General features: G+C 41.0%; 1 protein-coding gene across 6 annotated transcripts in view; it reads left to right on the top strand.

Annotated features, from left to right (window-relative positions):
• RBM33 (RNA binding motif protein 33) overlaps window positions 1–19093 on the top strand; it is an 81305-nt gene that overhangs the window by 44174 nt on the left and 18038 nt on the right. For 5 of the 6 annotated variants that reach the window (XM_064162818.1, XM_064162819.1, XM_064162817.1 and 2 more), the window contains exons 11-15: window positions 5500–5659; window positions 6516–6847; window positions 7645–7890; window positions 8716–9003; window positions 14668–15300. In XM_064162818.1, coding sequence (XP_064018888.1) covers window positions 5500–5659; window positions 6516–6847; window positions 7645–7890; window positions 8716–9003; window positions 14668–15300 — 1659 coding nt within the window. Of the gene's footprint in view, window positions 1–5499; window positions 5660–6515; window positions 6848–7644; window positions 7891–8715; window positions 9004–14667; window positions 15301–17832; window positions 17887–19093 lie in introns of all 6 variants that reach the window. The other variant, XM_064162821.1, reaches the window with a different exon arrangement.

The following is a 19093-nucleotide window of genomic DNA, read 5'->3' as shown; positions in this document are numbered from 1 at the left end:
TTCAGATAGAAAAACCATGAAAAATATGAGTAGCTGCTGTACATACAAAGATTTATTATGCATCTATGTTACAGTATGCTCATTTTATCAAAGTAGACCAGTTATGAAAACTGGATTTTGCACCTGCTCTTCATTAATTTTTGAAGTTAAATAGCTCCTCTTGGTCTTTTCTACAAAATACCAGAGGGCACCTGGGGGTTGTTAGCAGCAAATACTTGCTGAGTGTAGAGTTTTAACACTAATGGTAAAATAATCCACTCCCAAGTTTAGCTACTGTTAAGCAAAAAAAGGGAAATAAAAAAAAACACCAACCACCACCCTCAAAAACTTTAATAGAGAACTGTTTAAATTACTTTGTACTATTTTTAGGACAAATAGAATTTGGCATAAGTAAAAGTTGAAGCTTTAGTGTGTTCCTATTGCATTGGAGGAGGAAAAAAAAAGTAATAAAAATGTAAAGCATTTCATAATAGTAGAGAAGCACCTCATAACTTAAAAAAATATTCATTGTGGGGATATTAGAGGCAAAGCTAGCTTAGGAAAAAAGTGGAGGTCAGCCTGTTTCATGGATGTTGGCAGGAAGACCATCAGACTAATTTATTTTTATGTTTTAGAAGCAAATATTGGTAATTCATTTTTCTGCAAATAACAAATGTCTTTGCAATTAATTTTGCATGATTGGCCTTTAGTTATCAGCCAAGAAGTGTGATCAGCCATATTTTAATAGTTCTTCAAAATGTTATATACATTAAAAGTTAAAATCTGTTCAGTGGGCACACAAGTGGTTTTTCTTAGCGATACTCAGTTGTCTGTATGGTGTGCAGCTTTACTGTGGTGTGATTTCTATCAGCCATACTTCCATGCTTTTGCCAGTTTTTAAACTCCTGGGTTTCAAAAAGCCCAACCCTCTATTCCACTGTGAGTTGGCTGCTCTGACAGGGAAAGGGTCATTGATTCACAAGCTCACAGTGAGGGACAACTCAGGTTTATTGCGGGATCATAGGATGTTAGGGGTTAAAAGGGACCCAAAGAGATCGAGTCCAACCCCCCTGCCAGAGCAGGACAATCCTATCTAACACAGATCACACAGCAACACGTCCAGACCTGCCTTGAAAGGCTCCAGAGGAGGAGAATCCACAACCTTCCTGGGCAGCCTGTTCCAGTGCTCTGGGACCCTTACACTAAAGAAGTTTCCCCCTTGTGCTGAGGTGGAACCTCTTTTGCTGCAACTTACACCCATTGCTCCTTGTCCTGTCCCAGGGAGCAGTGAGCAGAGCCTGTTCCCCCTGTCCTGCCCAGCCTTCAAATACTTATAAACATTTATCAAATCCCCTCTAAGTCTTCTCTTCTCCAGACTAAAAATCCCCAGGTCCCTCAGCCTCTCCTCATAAGCCATGCCCTCCTGTCCTCTCATCATCCTCCTAGCCCTCTGCTGGACCCACTCCAGCAGATCCCTGTCCCTCTTCAACTGGGAAGCCCAAAACTGAACACAGTATTCAAGATGAGGTCTCAGCAGGGCAGAGTAGATACAAAAGTAGAGGGATACAAAAAGGATCTTAATGTTACTTTGAACACAAAATGGAGGAGGATTGGCTTTCAGAACTGAAAAATATTTGTTATCTATAAAAAACTTCTCAGCCTCAAAGTTTAAGTGGGATTGGACAGGGCTGGGTGCTAGGTTTGACTGGATGATTTTGGAGGTCTCTTCCAACCTGATTGAATCTGTTAGAGATGGAAAAAAAGAGAGGCCAAACTTCAAATATATCCATCTAACCATTTCAAAGTTAGTTTGAGCCAAATTGTGGTGTGGGATATAATTGTGTGAGAGACACCACTAAGAAAACAAGAGCAAGAACTGTTTTCTCAGTGTATCTTGCAAAGTGTTTGTTGAGCTTTGTGGCTACTAGTTTTAGGATAACAGTTGGAGAACTGTCTGTAAAATCAGTGAAAGTTTTTGGAGGACAGAATATTTACATCTTAAATGGACACTTGTGGTAGTGAAATGAGCTTGAAATCAGCATTGCTTATTTTTTTAACAGTGAATTATCTTGCAGTTCATTGGCTCCTGTTTGTTTTAAATAAACTAGTTTCATGAGGGTTTTGTAAGTGTAATCTTCCTTAAATCTAGCATAATTTCTATTACTTTTAAAACTTAAAAGCTTCTTTCATAAAGGTTTAGAATTCCTTATGCTGGGAAATAGAAAAGCTGCTCTCAGCATGTGTACTACTGTCTGACCTCTGTGGTTTGAACCAAGATCTTGTGCTAGTTGTCTGCCTCAGTTTGAATTGTTTTATTTGAATTTTTTCCAAGCCCTTCATTCTGAGATTGAAATGGTGGAGACATTGTTATGCTCAAGTGATCTATTTAGAAATATTTTTTTTTCCTGTTGCAAAAATGTTTAAGGAAGAAAATTGATTTTGGCTGTGCTGAAGATATTTTAGAGCTATGTGGAATTTACATGATTTCTCCTGCATTTAGAATTCAGGGCTGCTTAGGGATGAGGTAGATCTGAGCATAGCAACAAGGGTATGGGTCGGTAGGAGAGAGAAAGCTTCTATGAAGAAGTTTTTATTTGAACTGGAAGTAGAGGATTGTTTTCTCCCCATGCTGTCATTCACTTCCCTGACAGGAAAAAGAGGGGAAATAGCCTGGACTAACTGTACTGGGAGGAGAGGCCAGGCCTGGGCAGGCTAAGTTTAAGCACCTGACTAGCTGCCACAAGACAAGACCACCAGCTTGGAGTCAGGAAATCCAGCTGGGAATCTGGATTCATGCTGGAATTAGGAGCCAGTGGGCAGAGTGGAAGATGGTGATGGAGATGAGAGAGTGTTATCTGAAGAGCAGGCAAGACCAGAAGAACAGGAAGGCTGTTTGGACAAAGAATTAGCACTGGGAGAGAAGCGTGAGACTGGGTTACAAATTGTTACAAATTCAGCCATAGAAGCAGAAGTGCTTATTTTGTAGCCAGAGCCTGTGTTCGTGAAGTAGCACTAAAATAGAAGTTTGGGATGAAGAGAAGATGCTGATGAAGATCTTTTACTTGGACCTCAGCAGAACACATTTAGTTTGCAAGAAGCAGGTAGAGGAGACTGTGGCCACTGCGGTGCTGTGTAGTGCATGGAAGCGAGCCAAGCCATGCTGCTGCTGCCAGTTCTTCACTGTGGTTAGCAATTATGTGATACTTAGGCTTTATTAGCCCAGGTTTTTGTAAGTTCCCACATAATTTGGTTATTGATGTTCATTTTAAAAAGAAGTTGCATGTAGGCGTATTTTGTGTCTGGAGAAAAATAAATGAAAGAATTTTGGGGCTTCCAAGTCAAGCTGTCTTAAAATAGGAAAAAAGCAGATTGGTGAGACCACTTTCTCTCCCACGCTGTGCTCATGTGCCTACATCCTGTAACTGAGAGGCAAGAGAAAGAACATCTTGTGTGAAACTGCCCTGGTGAACTGATTTCTCCCCTGCCTCTGTTGCAGTGACCTTATGCATTACACACTGATAGAATAATAACTAGCTAAATACCAGTTGGTTTGCCTGCTGCCTCCCTTGGGGCTTTGTAGTGTGGAAGTGCTCTGTATCCCCCAGGATGGATTTAAGAGCAGTGCTTTGAGAAATAGGCTTTTGTCACCAAAGCTTGCAAGAAGAGGGATGCATTTAACCGTAGATTGAAGGTACCTCTGGCAGCTCCTACGTGTGGTGATGCTAGAGGCATTTTGGGAGTGAAGGGTCAAGATCCTTAGGGTTTGTGTTCAGTTGCTCTTTTGGCAGGCAGCCAGCACCATGGAGCTCAGCAGGAAGGAAGGGCAGTGCAGTTGAACAGCCTCATTCAACCAAACCTGAATAGATTTTGCTATGAAAATGTCTCCTTCTCTTCCTCCAACTGCTGTTTCTAGTAGACAACATGAGAAATTCTAAGATGTGAAGCCTCCTCTTCAGTGGTGAGAGTATTTTGTGTTGGTAGCTGTTCACTAGCAGAAGCCTAGCAGCTCTTCGTACAAGCAGTGTGTACGTTAGGACGGCTGTCATGCTTGAGTGTAATATGATGTCTCTCCACTAAATGAAATACTCACAGGAGGCTGGCTGGGAGCACTGGCAATGGAATATAGACCCTGTATTCTCTGGGAGTGATAAAGTATTTACAGTTCATGCTGCATAATGACATAAGTAGTCACAGTCTCATTTCCAAATAAGAGATATTAATATCTCATGTATTCCCATTCAGGTGTTTTCAAGAAGGCCACGGGATCTAATAAAGGCTCTGATTCTCAGTGCCTTTCATCTTCTTGTTTAGGCTTTGTTTGTTGCCAGTTGTGTTGTGCTGCTAGGAGAATGCAAAGCTGCTTTGTCTTGTGGTACTTGGTACTGAGTAGACTTCAGTTTCCAGGACAAATACCCATTTTTGTCATGTGAGGAATTACTTTCTTTGGTATTCTTGCAGGACAGATAGGATAGTGTGAGATTGCACATATTGTTGGTGGTGAGGGCAGCTCAAGAGATAAATGATAAGCACTGCAGATTACTTGTTTGGCCCTTTGCTGATAGCTGCATTTCAGTGTAGCAGAGGGTGTTTGGTCTGAAATCTGTTTTGAAAAGCTTGTCCTCAGCAATTGCAAGCTTTAAGATGAGCATCATATGTAGACACAACAGATGTCAGCACTCATTTCAGAATCTGTATAGAGGAAAACAAGGATGTTCATAGATTATTTTCATTAGTTATTTGATTTACACACACAGAAAGAAATGGTCGTGTGTGATTTATGTAAAAGAAAGCTGCTGCTTATCAGAGGTTGCCAACTTGTTTTGTCAACTTTTGATAGGGAAAAAAATGATAGTGGGAATTAATTAGGTGTTTCTTCTGAAAAAAAGACTTGCTTTTGGATTAACATCCTGCTTTCTGCAATATATTAAGGTTCTCTTGACATCTTAAAAACACTTCTTGCAGGGAAGATAATTTTGCACTCTTCCATATAATGCTTCAGATGCAAAGTGGTGAATAGATGGAAGTGGTACTGTCCTGTTAATTCTGTTTGAAAGATGATTTCTTTAATTGTCTGCATGCCATAAATTGGCCTTCCCTTTCTCTAAGTAAAGCTCCTTCACTTCTGTAGCTTAACTTACATTAAATTGATGGTGAAGAATAGCATGGTTTAAGAAGATAAATGTCACAAATGTCTTTTAAAGTAGACATTCAGATATATTTTTTTTGGATTAATGGGAAAGAAGGTCAATAATTGCATGGATTTCAATAAGCTTGCAAAGAAATGGCATTCTTGTGGTGCTGGTGATTATTGAAACGTAGTGAATTCATTTCAAGATACAGTACTCAGGTTTAATGTGTCTTCTATTGTGAAGGAATGACTCAGTAAGGGCTGCCAGTCTGTACTGATGATAGGAGATAACTCATAGAGCAGTTGTATCTTTAATTAAAAAAAAAAAACCAGCAGGCAATAGATAAATTCCTGGACAGGAGTTTTAATCTTTGTTCTGCCTCGTTAAACAGGGTCCTCCAGACTTCCAGCAGCATACGCCTGGGCCAGTTCCTACCAACTTCTCCCAAGCTCCAAGGCTGCCAATCCAGGACCAGTGGAGAGGGCCACCGCCGCCACCGCCACCACTCCCTCCTCCACCTCCTCAGGACAGAGATCCTTTCTTCTTAGCAGGTAAGAATTTTCATTTCCATTAAGATGAAAAAATCCACTTTTTTTTTTAATGGCTATGCAGTGTGTGTATTATCTAACAGTAAGTATTTCAAAGAACCCAAAGGCTTCTGCAAGCTTCTGTTTGGTGTAGCCAGGCTAATACATGCCAAAAATTTCAGTGGTCTGGTATCTTTTGACTTTTTTGATGTAATTGTATGTCTCCATCTGTAACTGGCAGCAATCTGATACAAAATAAAAGTGCTATCTGAGTGATTGCTGCAGTAAAGTTGTGATTTGTTACATTTTAGATAACGGGCACTCTGCATAGGCTTTGGTTTCCGCTAGTAACTGTTTGTACCACCAGCACTGTGTGCTGTAAGAAATCTAAGGTTAGCTGAAACAGTGCAGCACAGCAAACAAAATAGGTGCTATATGCATGTGTGTGTATATATTTATATTTATGTAATATAAATATGTGTAATGCTTATGTTACTGGCAGTTTGCACACACAAAACAGATAGAAATACGCTAAATGTCTGATCAGCAAATGGCATCAACCTTTTATGAGTTCTTGTGTGGTTTAAATTGTAATCCCTGGAATCCTTCATTGATTTCATGAAAGGAGAATTTCTAGGAGGGATTGCTGATTCCAGTTGTGCTGGTCTTTCAGGCATCAATTCCTTCTATACACAAGTGGCAGAAGGAAGAGAAACTTAACCTTGAGTGTAGCTCTTAAAAACGAAAGCATTCCATTCCATGTTGCTTTCTACAAAATTCAGGTTACTTTTCCAGCCAAAACAGAGCTTTATGTTTCAAAACTGTTTTTTTCCCTTGGAGGCTGTCATGTGTCATGTAATCACTTTTTTGATTCCCACAGATCCAAGGTTTCCAGGCCATCCCTTGTTTGAGCAGCGAAGCCCCCCGCCACCACCGCCTCCCCCGCTTCTTAACAGCGCACATCCTGTCCCTGCCCAGACGCCGATGCCGTTTGCCCAGCCCGGGCCAGCGTTTCCTCAGCAGGGCCAGCAGCCTGTGTTCCCCCGAGAGCGGCCGGTGCGGCCCAACATGCAGCCCCAGGGCCCCGTGGGCATTCTCCACTTCAACCAGCCGGGTGCTGCAAACCCACGGCCCTTCATGCCTCCGAGGCAGCAGTTCCTGCAGGCTCCGGGACAGCCCTTCCTGGCCGCACACACCCAACCCGCTATGCAGGTACGAGGCTGTGGCCGGAGGCGGCTGCAGGGACGGTGGCCAGCGTCCTAGTGTTCGTGTGCTTGTAGGGTTGTTGGGACTAACTGAAGTGGGGTTCTTCTGGATACCCAGACATGAGACAGATGGACTTGTTATGCAGCGCCTGAGAAAGTGGCTCACTTTCTCTCCCGGTTCCAGCGCTAACGTGTTTCCAGTAGTGTGCCGCAGCCCAGTCCTGGCTCCTTAGATTGCCTCCGCAGAGGTAGGAGACCGGCCCTGGCTCTCAGCCTCGGCCCCCGGCCCGGTCAGCGGCAGGGCGGGAGCGCCCTCTGCCGCTCAGCTGCGGGGCCCGACAGAGTGCCGGCCACCTCCCGTCAACCGGGTGGAGGCTGAAAACGGAAGCTTAAAGTGGGGAACCGGTTTGGGCATGTGAAGGGCTCTCCACGTTCAGTGGGCTTTGTGCAGGGTCTTTTGGTGGTACCTGTGTTTTGAATGAGGAGAAATCCTCAAATAGTAGTCCTGTTGGGGGGAAAAATAATTCAAAAGCACCAAGCAAACAAAACTCACAGTTCAAAAGATATTAGAAAAGGGGGCAGAAGACAGAATACCTTGCATTCGTCTTTTTCTGCTTCAGCTGTTGACTTGCACAGGCTTAAGTGTAGAACTGTCTTGCACAGCCTGTATTAGTCTGATTTTTACTCTGTATTTTTTTGGTTTGGTCCATACCTGCTTAAGCATACCTTGAGAGCATGAAAGGCTGGAGCTACTTTTCAGCAATGTATTCCCTTGAAACTAAGTTATCTTTTCTTCCTGTGAAGGGTCCCTTGCATCCTCCGTTACAGCCTCAGCCACAACCTCAGCCTCAGCAGCACCATCACCAGCAGCAGCCACACCATCACCAGCAGCAGCAGCAACAACACCATCATCATCTCCAAGGACCGCCACAGCCCTTGATGCCCATGAACCAGCCACAGTTCAGGCCTCATATGCAGGCCACACAGCAGCAGCCAAATAACAACAGGATGCAATGTCAGCCACGACAGAGTCCAATGAAGCCAAGGCATGTAAGTAGTACATACAGCAGTGTTACCTTGCTTAGTTCTGCCTGAGTAACAGGTGTGTAATTGACCTCATGAGTAACAGGTTTTAAACTTTTCCAGTCCCATTTACACCATTTCCTGCTCTGTGTCCTCCTTTCACCGTTTCTTGTTCCTTTCCTGCTTTGATCATTTTGAGAACCTGCAGTCAAAAACATGTATCATGTATCTTTCCCTTTTTTTCCCCTTTTCCACCAGTTGTCAGTGTTTTTCTTGATCTATATCCAGTAAGAAATTATGTACTTGCCCCAAAACTGGCAATAAAATTTTTTTGAGGATTGATCTGCTTAAGAACGTTTTTAGAACTGCTGAAAGCTGTGATTGTGTGGGAGCCCAGTTCACTGACACTGTCTTTCAATCTGAAGGCCTCTCTGTACCACTGCTGACAAACTTTCTGCTTCACATAGTGCCAGCCATGTCCTGTGAGTTTGCTCCTGTGGCAGTGTATTGCATTGCTTGCTAGGTCAGGGCAGCACAATAGTCTGTAGCAGTGCCCCAGAAAATGTACTGTAGTTCAGAAAAATTGCTTTGATTAAGGAAGTAAATCACACACTGAAGTCAGTTTCTGAGGGAGATGTTAAATGTGGCAGATGTAGTTCTGCTTTTAATGAAAAAAAAAAGCTGTTAAAATGTTCTCATTCCTATATTTTTTTCCTCTCACATTGAGAAGATTGTTCCTTCCTGAAAAGCCTTTTTTTCCTCAACTTAATTAAATCATGAAAATGTGAAACAGGATACACTTTAATCTGGTTTGTAGTGGAAGCCTGCAGTTCTTGTCCTTCTGCTTTTCAGAGCACGCCGTCACAGAACATCGTCAAGCGTCCAAATCAGCAGCTACAGTCAACCGCTCCAAGAAACAGTAACTTGCGTGAGTTGCCGATAGCACCATCACATGCTCTGGAAATGAGCAACAACAGACGAACCTCTACTCCAGCTGCTCAGGTCAAACCTATTACCAGCACGATGTCTGCCACCAAGCCTGTAGCTAGTGTTGAAAACTCACAAGGAAGGCCTGAGATGAAACCTAAAGCAATCCCACCAGTCGGCCAAGCAAAACCAGAAGTAAAATCTGAACCAGAGGTAAGGCTGTTTTATTTAAACACCACTACAAACTCAAAGCCCCCCAGACAGGAAACCAAGAACTCCCACCTTGGAAAAAATTTTGTAGTCTGACTTGTGAACTGTAAGCACACTTAAATGTATTATTCACCCAGAAGTTTTCAGTACCACTAGAGGCCTCCTTTCTGACTTGTGTTCTTCTGTTTAACATGATAGCAAAACCAATCTCTGCTGACAAAAAAAGACATATCTGCAAGGTTGGCAAGCCTGTGCCTATTTTGCAAGAGGAGAAATACTTTCTACTGTGAAAGGGAGAGGTTGAGTAATAGCCTCTGAAATACAGGTTGTGCCCATTTTTGTCTTCCAAGGTTATGAGATGCTTTATTTTCTTTTAGGTTATCACATTCTAAGTCATAAAGCATCTTTGTCTTCCGTTTCCTATGATGCTATGTGGCTCAAAAGAAAAAGGCTATTTGGGGAGCTGTTTTCCTGGGTTTTTTTTCCTTTAGGCTGTTCAGTCTCCTCTAGGTTCTGGAGCACTCGTGCAGGAAGTTGCAGCTGCATCATCTCTGAGGCTTCTTGCATTTGAAGAAAATCTCTCTTTCATGAGACCTTGTGGCATGACAGAAAACAGGAGATTATCTTAACTTTTTCTGTTTTGAAGAAAATGATGCTTTTTGCTCTGTTAGTACTCTGCACAATCAAAAATTCACGTGTCAGAGTTTTGAGCCCCACTGGATCGTGCAGGGTGAACAGATGATCATTTCCTTGCACAGATTCTCCTGGAAGCTAGAGAAGCTTTCATGATCACTCTTAGTTTGACAGAGTAAGTAGGGCTGCAGTGATGGTGTTATTCATCCTGCCCATCAGGAGGTACCAGAGGAACATGATGGCTAGATGTTCCCTGTATAATTTCTGCATTTCAGGTTAGTCTGAGCAGAACTGTAATTCTTTAGAGTTTAGCTGACCATGAACCTTGTCTCGAGGACCAGATTTTCTCCAGCAACTGTTGAAAGCTTTAATAGTGATAATACTGCCTTCCCTTTAAGCTGCTCATGATTAGCTTTTCATCTTCTACTTGAATTAGGGATGGTCAGAAGTAATTTTCACAAATGAGGCACAAAAGAAACCATTAGCTGGCAATGTTTGACCTCTTTTGCACTTTTCAGTGGAAATGTTTTTTTTAACATCCTTACTTCAGCTTTTAAGTTTGGTCATTTTTGAACAAAGGGGAAGAAATAATCCCCTTCCCCTCAATTCAGTCTCTTGGAATAATGTCTGAGCCAAAAATGCGTTTCTTCTTCAAGAAGTCTCTGTCTTTCAGGCCATTAGTAAGGTAAGTTAGGAAGTGAATCTACTACCAACTTCTCCATCTAAAACATCTTGAAGTTCTCCCATCATTTAGTACTATGAAAATTAAGACTTTGGTTCTGAAATGTCTCAGCATCCTGATGTCATTTAGGAAAGTGAGCTGATATTTTTTCACTTCTATCGATCAAAGAATTAAAAAAGCCCCAACAAGCTAAAACACCAGAACACTCATCTTGTGTTCTCCAGTTTCAGTTTTAACCCTATCCTAACAAACCCATAGATGAGACATGGTGTTTTACAAATAAAGCACCTCCCTCCCTAGAGGTGTTCAAGGCCAGGCTGGATGAGGCCTTGAGCAACCTGTTCTAGTGGGAGGTGTCCCTGCCTATGGCGAGGAGTTGGAACTGGCTGAGCTTTGAGGTCCCTTCCAACCTGAACTATTCTATGATTCTATATTTCTGTGTCAGAGCAGTTTGGTACTTGTTTTATGTAAGTTTTTGCAAACCAGGATTTAAAACAGTTACCTTGGAAAGAATTATTTCTACTGGACTTCCCCATTACTAACCATAAAAGGAAAGCTTTTGTAGGTACACTGGCAAGTGCTAGAGTAGTCTGTGACTGTGTGCACACACAGAATGTTCTGTCGAAGTGGACTTGACATAAAGTCTTGTGCTGTCGTAGTCATGTTCACTGATGCTGCTTATTGACACTTCTACAAACAAGACTGCTGCACTAGAAATGTTAATTTCCAAGCATACAATGTTATTCTTCACTGTCATCATGATGTACTACATTTCTCTCCTTAGGCAGATGGTAAAGGTTTCCAGGCTTTTTGTGTGTTTTTCTGTAATTGGCTAAATTTGTCCTATTTTTTTGCTTTCTGTGAAGATGAGAAAGGGTTAAATTCTGTCATCTTTTCTGGCTATATTGCTCGTAACTGAATTGGACAGGTTATTTTGCAAGTGTCTTCAACTGGAAAATTATTAAGACTTTTCTTTGCATCCTTCTTCCTGAAGAGTCAGTGACCATACTTATGAATGCCCTATCATTTCAGGAAGCACCAAAAAAATAGTAACAATGGCTATTAAAGGTTTTGCTCATTTCAAAGTAGGTATTGGAAAGTTTTGCAACCTGAGTGACTAGAAGATGACAAACTGTATTTCTGCTTGTTAAACTTCATATCCTCAGCCAAAAAAATCATTTTGTCAACGAAATTGGATGATTGAGCCTTATTCTGCTTATGTTGAGATCAGTTTAGGCTAAGAGCAATTATAGCAATATTAAGCATTTTTTAGTTGAAAGAAGGGGGAGAATATAGAAAGGTGATGTGAATCTCTTTAAAACTGACAGCTCAGAGCATAGCTGTACTGATGTTACTTACTGCAGTTAGTGTCCCTGATACTGAAAGAAAACATTCCTGTTCTGTAATCCCAGGAAGGTTCACAGTATGGAAAATAGTTCCTGTGTTTAGTTATTAGGCCAAATGTATCTACATCTTCTCATCTTTTTGGCAGTTAACTACCAGGAAATTTGTATGTGTCTAAATGGGAGTTGTCTCCAGTGTTAGACAGCTTGATTTCCAAATTTTGGTAACACTGCCTCCTGTGTTGTGCTTAGAGGATTCTTAGCGTTATCTTCTTTCCAGTTGGAAGATCACAAGAGGGCAGTGTGCTTCTCGGAGTAATTTGTAACCTTCTTCTTAACTTTCTTGCTATTTGCCCAAGGTGTCCAGCACCTATGACTGAGACCTCCCTAGGGTTCAAGAGTTGATGGTAATAGGAGCATGAAACACGTGCCTTCATTTAAGGTACTTTGTGGGTTTGAACAAAGTCAGGCAAATGATGCTCTTTGGATCTGATCTTCATCTTTCCTGAAGACTTGTCATGAATTTTTGGACAAGTTGTTTCTTGTCCAAACTCCCTTTGTTTCTAGCATTACAGTTGGAAAAAAAAAAAGATAAATCTGCTGAAGAGATTTATGTTTCTGCTACAGATCACACGGTTTTAATTGCTCTGTCCTTAGATTTGTTCTACTGAGGGAGACAAGTGAGCCTGGTTGCATAATTTCCTTTTTATTTACTTGACAGCAAGCCACTCTCTGTTACAGTATCTGGTGCTTATGACTCTGCATTTAGTTATGTAACCTAGTAATGAAGTCCAGAGCTTTCTAAAAAGGTGTGGGGTTTTTTATGTCCTGGGGTTTGTTTTGGTTTTAACATTCACTACTCAAAAAGCAACCTAACAGTACTGGGACTTAAATTTCAGCAGAAAGTTTAATCCTATGTCTTAGACAATGTTTTTTTTTCTGTTTCACTTAGTCAGTAGTGCCCTTCTAATTGTCCTAGAGGGGATGTAGGACTGCTGCTTTTTACTGCTGCTCTTCAGCTCCACTCAGAAAAGCTGCCTGTAACATTCTCTTTGGTACTTTTCATCAAAGATGCTTTGGATGTTAAGGCAGAAAAAAATGTAGAGCTAAGGGGTGATCTCATTGCTGTCTACAACTACCTGAAGGGAGACTGTAGCCAGGTGGGGGTCAGTCTCTTCTCAACCAGCAACAGAACAAGGGGACACAGTCTCAAATTGTGCAGGAGAAGGTCTAGCTTGGATGTTAGGAGGAAGTTATTGCTAGAGAGAGTGACTGGTATTGGAATGGGCTGCCCAGGGAGGTGGTGGAGTTGCAGTCCCTGGAGGTGTTGAACAAAAGCCTGGATGAGGCACTTGATGCCATGATCTGGTTGATCGTCTAGGGCTGGGTGCTAGGTTGGACTGGATGATCTTGGAGGTCTCTTCCAACCTGCTTGATTCTGTGAAGCATGATCCTGTTGTGATCTGTCAACAATGCCCAGTAATGTAGTTGTTACAGTGGTTCACCACCGTTACAGCCTAAAAAGTGCAGAGGAAGGTCAGAACTTTTGGGTATATGAAGCATTTGCATTCTTGTCAGAGGACGACATTAGACCTCATGCCTGATTTATAACCCATACTTAAAAATAATCCAAATTTTTAAAATCAAGTTTTATTGAAGTCTTAACTATTATTTAGGCTATAGTTGTAGTATGGGATATAAGAGATAGTTTTTAGTAACAGGGAAATAATCCCTACCAGTATGTGCTCAGGGAAGAAGTAGTTACAGATGAAGGAAACAGGCATTAGAGATCTGTTCTTCTGGGTTCAATGACTACAAATATGACTTTGCAAGGCTTGTAGATCTCTGGACCAGCTTTGAACCTTGCTTGATTCCAAGACATATCAGGAATTAAGCACTTGAATTAAAACTAGTTGTGCATTTGGTTCTCTATGTGGGGGGAAAAAAGCACTTGTGTTGATAGGAATCTCCCAGGTCTTGAGAAATATTTGTTTATATTGTGAGAGCCAGTTTCAGTTAGGGATAATTAATATATCTTATGCTCATTACCACTTGTGAACAGTCTCTACAGCTGTCTAATAATATTTTAAATAGTTAAGAAAAAAAAATAATAGAAAAGTATGCTTTGTAATTAAAGAAAATACAGGTGGTTGTATAGTAAGAGCAATTTGATTTCTTTTCCAAAGTGAGGACAATCTGCATTTCCTTGCCTCTTGTCCATTTGTACACAGCTTTTCATAATAACCCGTTGTGCCAAGGTAGAAGAATCTTTAGAAAGGTTTTCTGATGATGTGCAATACTTTCAGAAGGGCCCAGGGCTGGAATATTAAAGGCATTCTCTATATACCATTAATATTCCAACGCTGCATTTGGCAACATTTTGATTCTGAAGAGAGTGCACGAGTTCAAGGTCAGAGAGATTGACTTGTGCTGTTCATTATAACCAATTATTGTGTGACAAATGAGTTTGAGATCAGGCTGAAAATTCTGTGAGAAAAATCAATAGTTCTAATCAGGGCCTTTCAGGTCATTTACCACTCTACCTTTTGTTACTTTGTCAGAGAAGAGCAAGATAAAACCTGTGTGACAGTGGGTTGCCTCCGTATTGTTACTTTCCATTTGAAACATATTTTGATATCTTGAATTATATTAATAGTTTAATTGGTTTTAGAAACTTCTCAATGAATTCCAATTTGTGAAACTGCATTTATTTATTTATTTTAGTATTCTGATAAGATTTCTCAACTGGTTTTAAAGCTTTTCTGTCTGGGAAGTGGTATATCATAAGTCCTAAAACAGATTTGAGTTGTTTGTCTGTAATGAATAGCAAATAAACTCTTAGCAGCAGATATATTCCACTCGTAGCCTTAGTTTGGTATCAAGGAGAATTGGAAAAGCTCTTCAGAGAGTTCCATTTCTGCAACACCTGGAACAACAATTTAATGTTGTTTTGTGCAAGCTGGGCCTTTGTTGGGAGTTCTGTCAATTAATTTGTGTTTTCTTTTGTAGTATCCAGATGAAGATGAAGAGACTAGATTGTATCGTTTGAAGATAGAAGAGCAGAAACGCCTAAGAGAGGAAATTCTGAAACAAAAGGAGCTGAGACGACAGCAGCAGGCTGGTGCTAGAAAGAGAGAACTGCTCGAAAGACTAGCGCAGCAGCAGCAACCTTCTGCACAGCAGTCCTACGTGCAGCAGGAGGATGACTCCTCTGAGTTCCCCACCAACGGCAGCCCCTATATATCCCACTCTGGCTTACAGACCAGGCAGAATGTGAAAAACAGACTCCTTGTTAAAAAGCAAGATACAGTAGTTCCAAATATCCAGCCCAAACCCACTGACTTCCCACAGGCTGGGGCGAATATGCCATATCAAGGACAGCAGCTGAAGCCAGTGAAGCAGCTGAGGCAGACTAGAACAGTACCTCTGACTCAGCCTCAGACACCACAGAAAGTTTTACAGACAAAGCCTGCTGCAGCATCACTGCCCACCACACAGACTGCACGAGTGGCTTCAGTACAAGCAAGGCCCCAGGAGCTGAAGCCTGGCGTGAAAAGGACTGTCATGCAGCGGACAAACAGTGGTAGTGGAGAAGGGCCCCATGGCGGCAGCAAAGTCAGGGTGATTAAGTTGTCAGGAGGGGTAAGTTTCCAAGGCTCATCTCATGTCTTTGTGTTGTCATGGTTTGTTTTTGTGTGTTTCATTCTGTGTAATCCCAAAATAAAAAATGGGCCTAAGCTGAGGAGGGAAGTAGCAGGTTTAGCAGACCTGATAGTCCATATTTTATATTTTAAGTTATTAGTAGTCATTCAGATATTAATGTTTCCAGTAGCTCTTTACTACCAGGCAGTTATCACTGAACTCACACTGAAATAATATTCCATTCTTTTAAGTTGTAACTTGAGTCCTCAACTGACCTCATTTGCTTAAGGCTGATAGGTCTGGTGTTCGGTCAGGGGAAGGGATTTGGTTGGCTGTTTTTAAGGTTCAGTTAAAAAGCTGGGCTCTGGTTATCTGATAGTTGAAGCCACCTAATTTACTTGTGGGCAGATGCTGGTGTTAGTGTGGTTTCTATACTCAAGGGAAGATTGTTTTTATTTTCCTGGTAAGTGTGATGTGAAACTAATTTAAGCAGTGTGTTGGAGGGGGATGTTTTCTGTTAGAGGCTGGGTTTAAAATGTTACCATTTCACTTCTGCATCTAAATTAGATTTCCTTATCTTTTGATGAGGGGTCTATTATCTGCAGAGTGTCCCCTGAGCTCTGGTGTTGTGGAGCACTCACAGTGCTGGTCCTGATGGCAGTGTGCATATTTTAAGATCTGAGGCTTTGGTTAGAAAGCATCTCGACCAAATTTCCTCTGCTTTAATGAACAGACAAGTCAATTTGTTAGGGCTCTGAAGAAACTGAGATGAAGGGACATAGCAAGATCATGTTGTCAGTGTGAAATCTGTCCTTAAGTTTTTATGCTGAGGAGAAAAGAAAGATGTGTGGTTTAATTGCTGTGGTACATTGGAGGTGGACTTCTTTGAAAAATGCCTCTTAAATTATTGGGAGCATTAATTAAAGGAACTTGCAAAACCACTGTAATGAAGTTAACAGTGTGGTAACAGTGCCTGAACAAGGCCTTGGAAGGTAGGCTTTACTCTACAAATGGGGAGGACCTCAAAATACCAAAGATTAAGCTACATTTTGTACTACTACTTTTTTTTTCTGTAGCTCATAAAGCTTAAATGCACTTAATTGTGGACTGCTTAGTGACCATGTGGTCTTCCAGAATGCTAACTTTATTGATAATACAGAGCTGACAGCAACCTGACTTAACAGGGTTTCTAATTCCCCCAGACATAGTAATTTAAGTACAAGAAGTCAAAATTAACTGATTCTATTGGGCTAAAACTGTATGTCTATATAAAAAATGTCTGCTGGAATCTCAGTGGCCTTCAAGAGGTGTGACAGGTTTGTTATTCATGATTAACTAAACAAAGCAATCAAGCACAATTTCTGTTATGTGGTGAAGCAAAACAATGGCAGTCACTACTGCGTGCAGCTCTTTGTAGTAAGTGGTTATCAGCACCCACAGTGGCATTCCCAGTGAAATAGTTCTTATCATAATGCTGTGTTTCAAAAAAACAGAAACTTTTCATTTCAGATAAGTCTCACAAGCTTTATTTAATGCATCTGTAATTCCTCTCCAGTTGTACACAGAAGCAGATTTGCTCTGTCCTTAACTTTCAGATACTGAGGTTTCAGCAAGGAAAGACTAAATTCTTTACCTGTAGCTTTTTTGTACTGCCTTGGGCATTGTAAAGTTTCCTTCTGACTCTAGAAGACTAAAAGCAAGCATTGCAATTAGCTGTTTAACACTGATGAATATAGTTGATTATTTTTTTATCAGTTAGACAAACTGAATTTACGACTTAGTTTCTTTGACCACACAAGGAAAAAAGTAAATATTGAGCAGCAAAGAGACAGTCTAGTGCATTTCAACAAGCTTCTAAATAAAAATTAAAAGCTATTTGAACTCTGAATGCTGTAAAGATAACAGGCAGCATTTAGATTCCACTTCTAGTCTTGCCACATGCTTTATTTTTTGCAACTTTTGCCTCAGTGCTAAAGAAAAAGCAGTCTCATTTTTTCCTAGCCATTCTCCTTAGCATGTGGTAGTGCTTCCTCTAATAGTCTGCTTTTGGCCAAGGGGATGGCTGGTGTCTCTTATCTACATGCAGGTAAGCAGCCCTGCTGTTCCTCTCAAGTCTAGTCACTTGTACCCGTTTTCCTTTCTAGAATTCTTCTGTGCAGGACGTTTTGAATACCCTTGTATGAGTGAGATGCCCTGTGATAGGCACAGTGCTTTTTTAATCTCTGTTGATAAAGACTTGGAAAAGTCCCTTTCAGCCTGCCAGCTGTGATACAGCTAGACCACATGGAACCGAACCAGGAGCTGATAGCAAAGGATTGTAACAAATTAAGGAAGACCACCTGTAGAACCAGGTTTAAATGGTGTTGTGTTGTTGATGGTTCCTTGCTTAACAATTGAGGAGATGAACTTCCTGTGTTGGAGAGATTCGTGGTGTACAAATACTGTCAGAAGAGAATGGTTTCTTCTCTTGAGGGCAATATCTTTCCCAGTCTAAGCTTCTAACTGTGTTTATTTTGTTGCTGGGTACCGCAGTACTACTGAAGATCTCTGACCTCAAGCTAGAAGTATCCCTTGTTACTTAAGAAGGTAAAATAGCCTTTCATCTCTTCCCCCTGTATTTGCTCTCAAGAGGATTTTGGGCCTTTTTTTGATATGGAATTACAATAATTGCTAATTAAATTCTAAGAAATATTATAATTTCTCCAGTTTAACTGATACTTAAGGTGGCTTCTTAAAAGAGAGGTAGGAAAAGATTCAGCATTTTTTGTCTGTCAGACTTAAGTTTGCATATCAAGACGAAGAATGTTAGGTGTTGCTATTAATGATTTTTGCCTATTAATGGGCTGGTTTTAAATGAATCTCATCACCTACCAGCTCCTCCCTGCCCAGTACTGATATGCCTATCCTGTTTCTAATACTCCCATAATTTATGCAGGAATGGCAGTATAGTGACTAGTTCTCCACTTTAATTACTCTCTTAAATGTTATGTTACTGGTAAATAAGGCAGTGTTTAGCATATGGTGTGTTGTTTTGTTGAGGGGAAGGAGAGAGGACTTTCATGGAAGTCCAAATATATTTGATGGATCCCGTGCACTTTATGGTTTGTATGGCATGTATTCAGAGCTGTCTCTCCCAGATACAGGAGTTCAGTGTGTCTGCTGAATATTTCTACTGGTGTGTTTCACTGAGCAAGTAGCTGAGATTTGCCTGGCTTGATGAGGAGCGTGAAGTCAGTCCTAAAGATAGCTCTTAAGATTGTAGAATGTTTGTTGGAAAAAAACACCCTAATAAATCACTTAAGTGTCATCATAGAATGATTAAAAAATAAAGATGAAAGGACCATGGAAATAATTTATTCTCTCTTGAAGGGAGGATGAACTATGTGACATTCCCCACAGATTTGTCCAGCTCGTTTGAGATCTCATTATTGGACTTGCCCATCTATTCCAGTGTCCAATGTGTATATTTAGCAGAATTTTCTTAGTGACTAAGCCACATTTTCTTGCTGTGCTTTGAAATTTCTGACTATTTGTGTTCTTTTTCAAGAGAGGTGGGAGCTTATATCCCTCTTTGTGGCTATCTCTCTCTTTATAGATCTTCTTACTGTTTCTGAGAGCTAATGTCCTTCACTCTCTCTTGATGAGGCATGTTTTCTAACACCTTGGCTATTCGTGGTGGTCTTCTTTGGGCTCTCTATGATCAGTCTGTTGATAAATAGTTCTAGTACCATGTGTATTTGAATTATTTGAGCCAATATACTGCAAGTGTCTCTAGTCCTGTAAGAACAGGTTT

This window comes from Pogoniulus pusillus, chromosome 23, assembly GCF_015220805.1.
Source record: "Pogoniulus pusillus isolate bPogPus1 chromosome 23, bPogPus1.pri, whole genome shotgun sequence".
Classification (NCBI taxonomy): Eukaryota; Metazoa; Chordata; class Aves; order Piciformes; family Lybiidae; genus Pogoniulus; species Pogoniulus pusillus.
The sequence above is the reverse complement of the archived record's forward strand: the minus strand, read 5'-3'. Positions and strand labels throughout refer to the sequence as shown.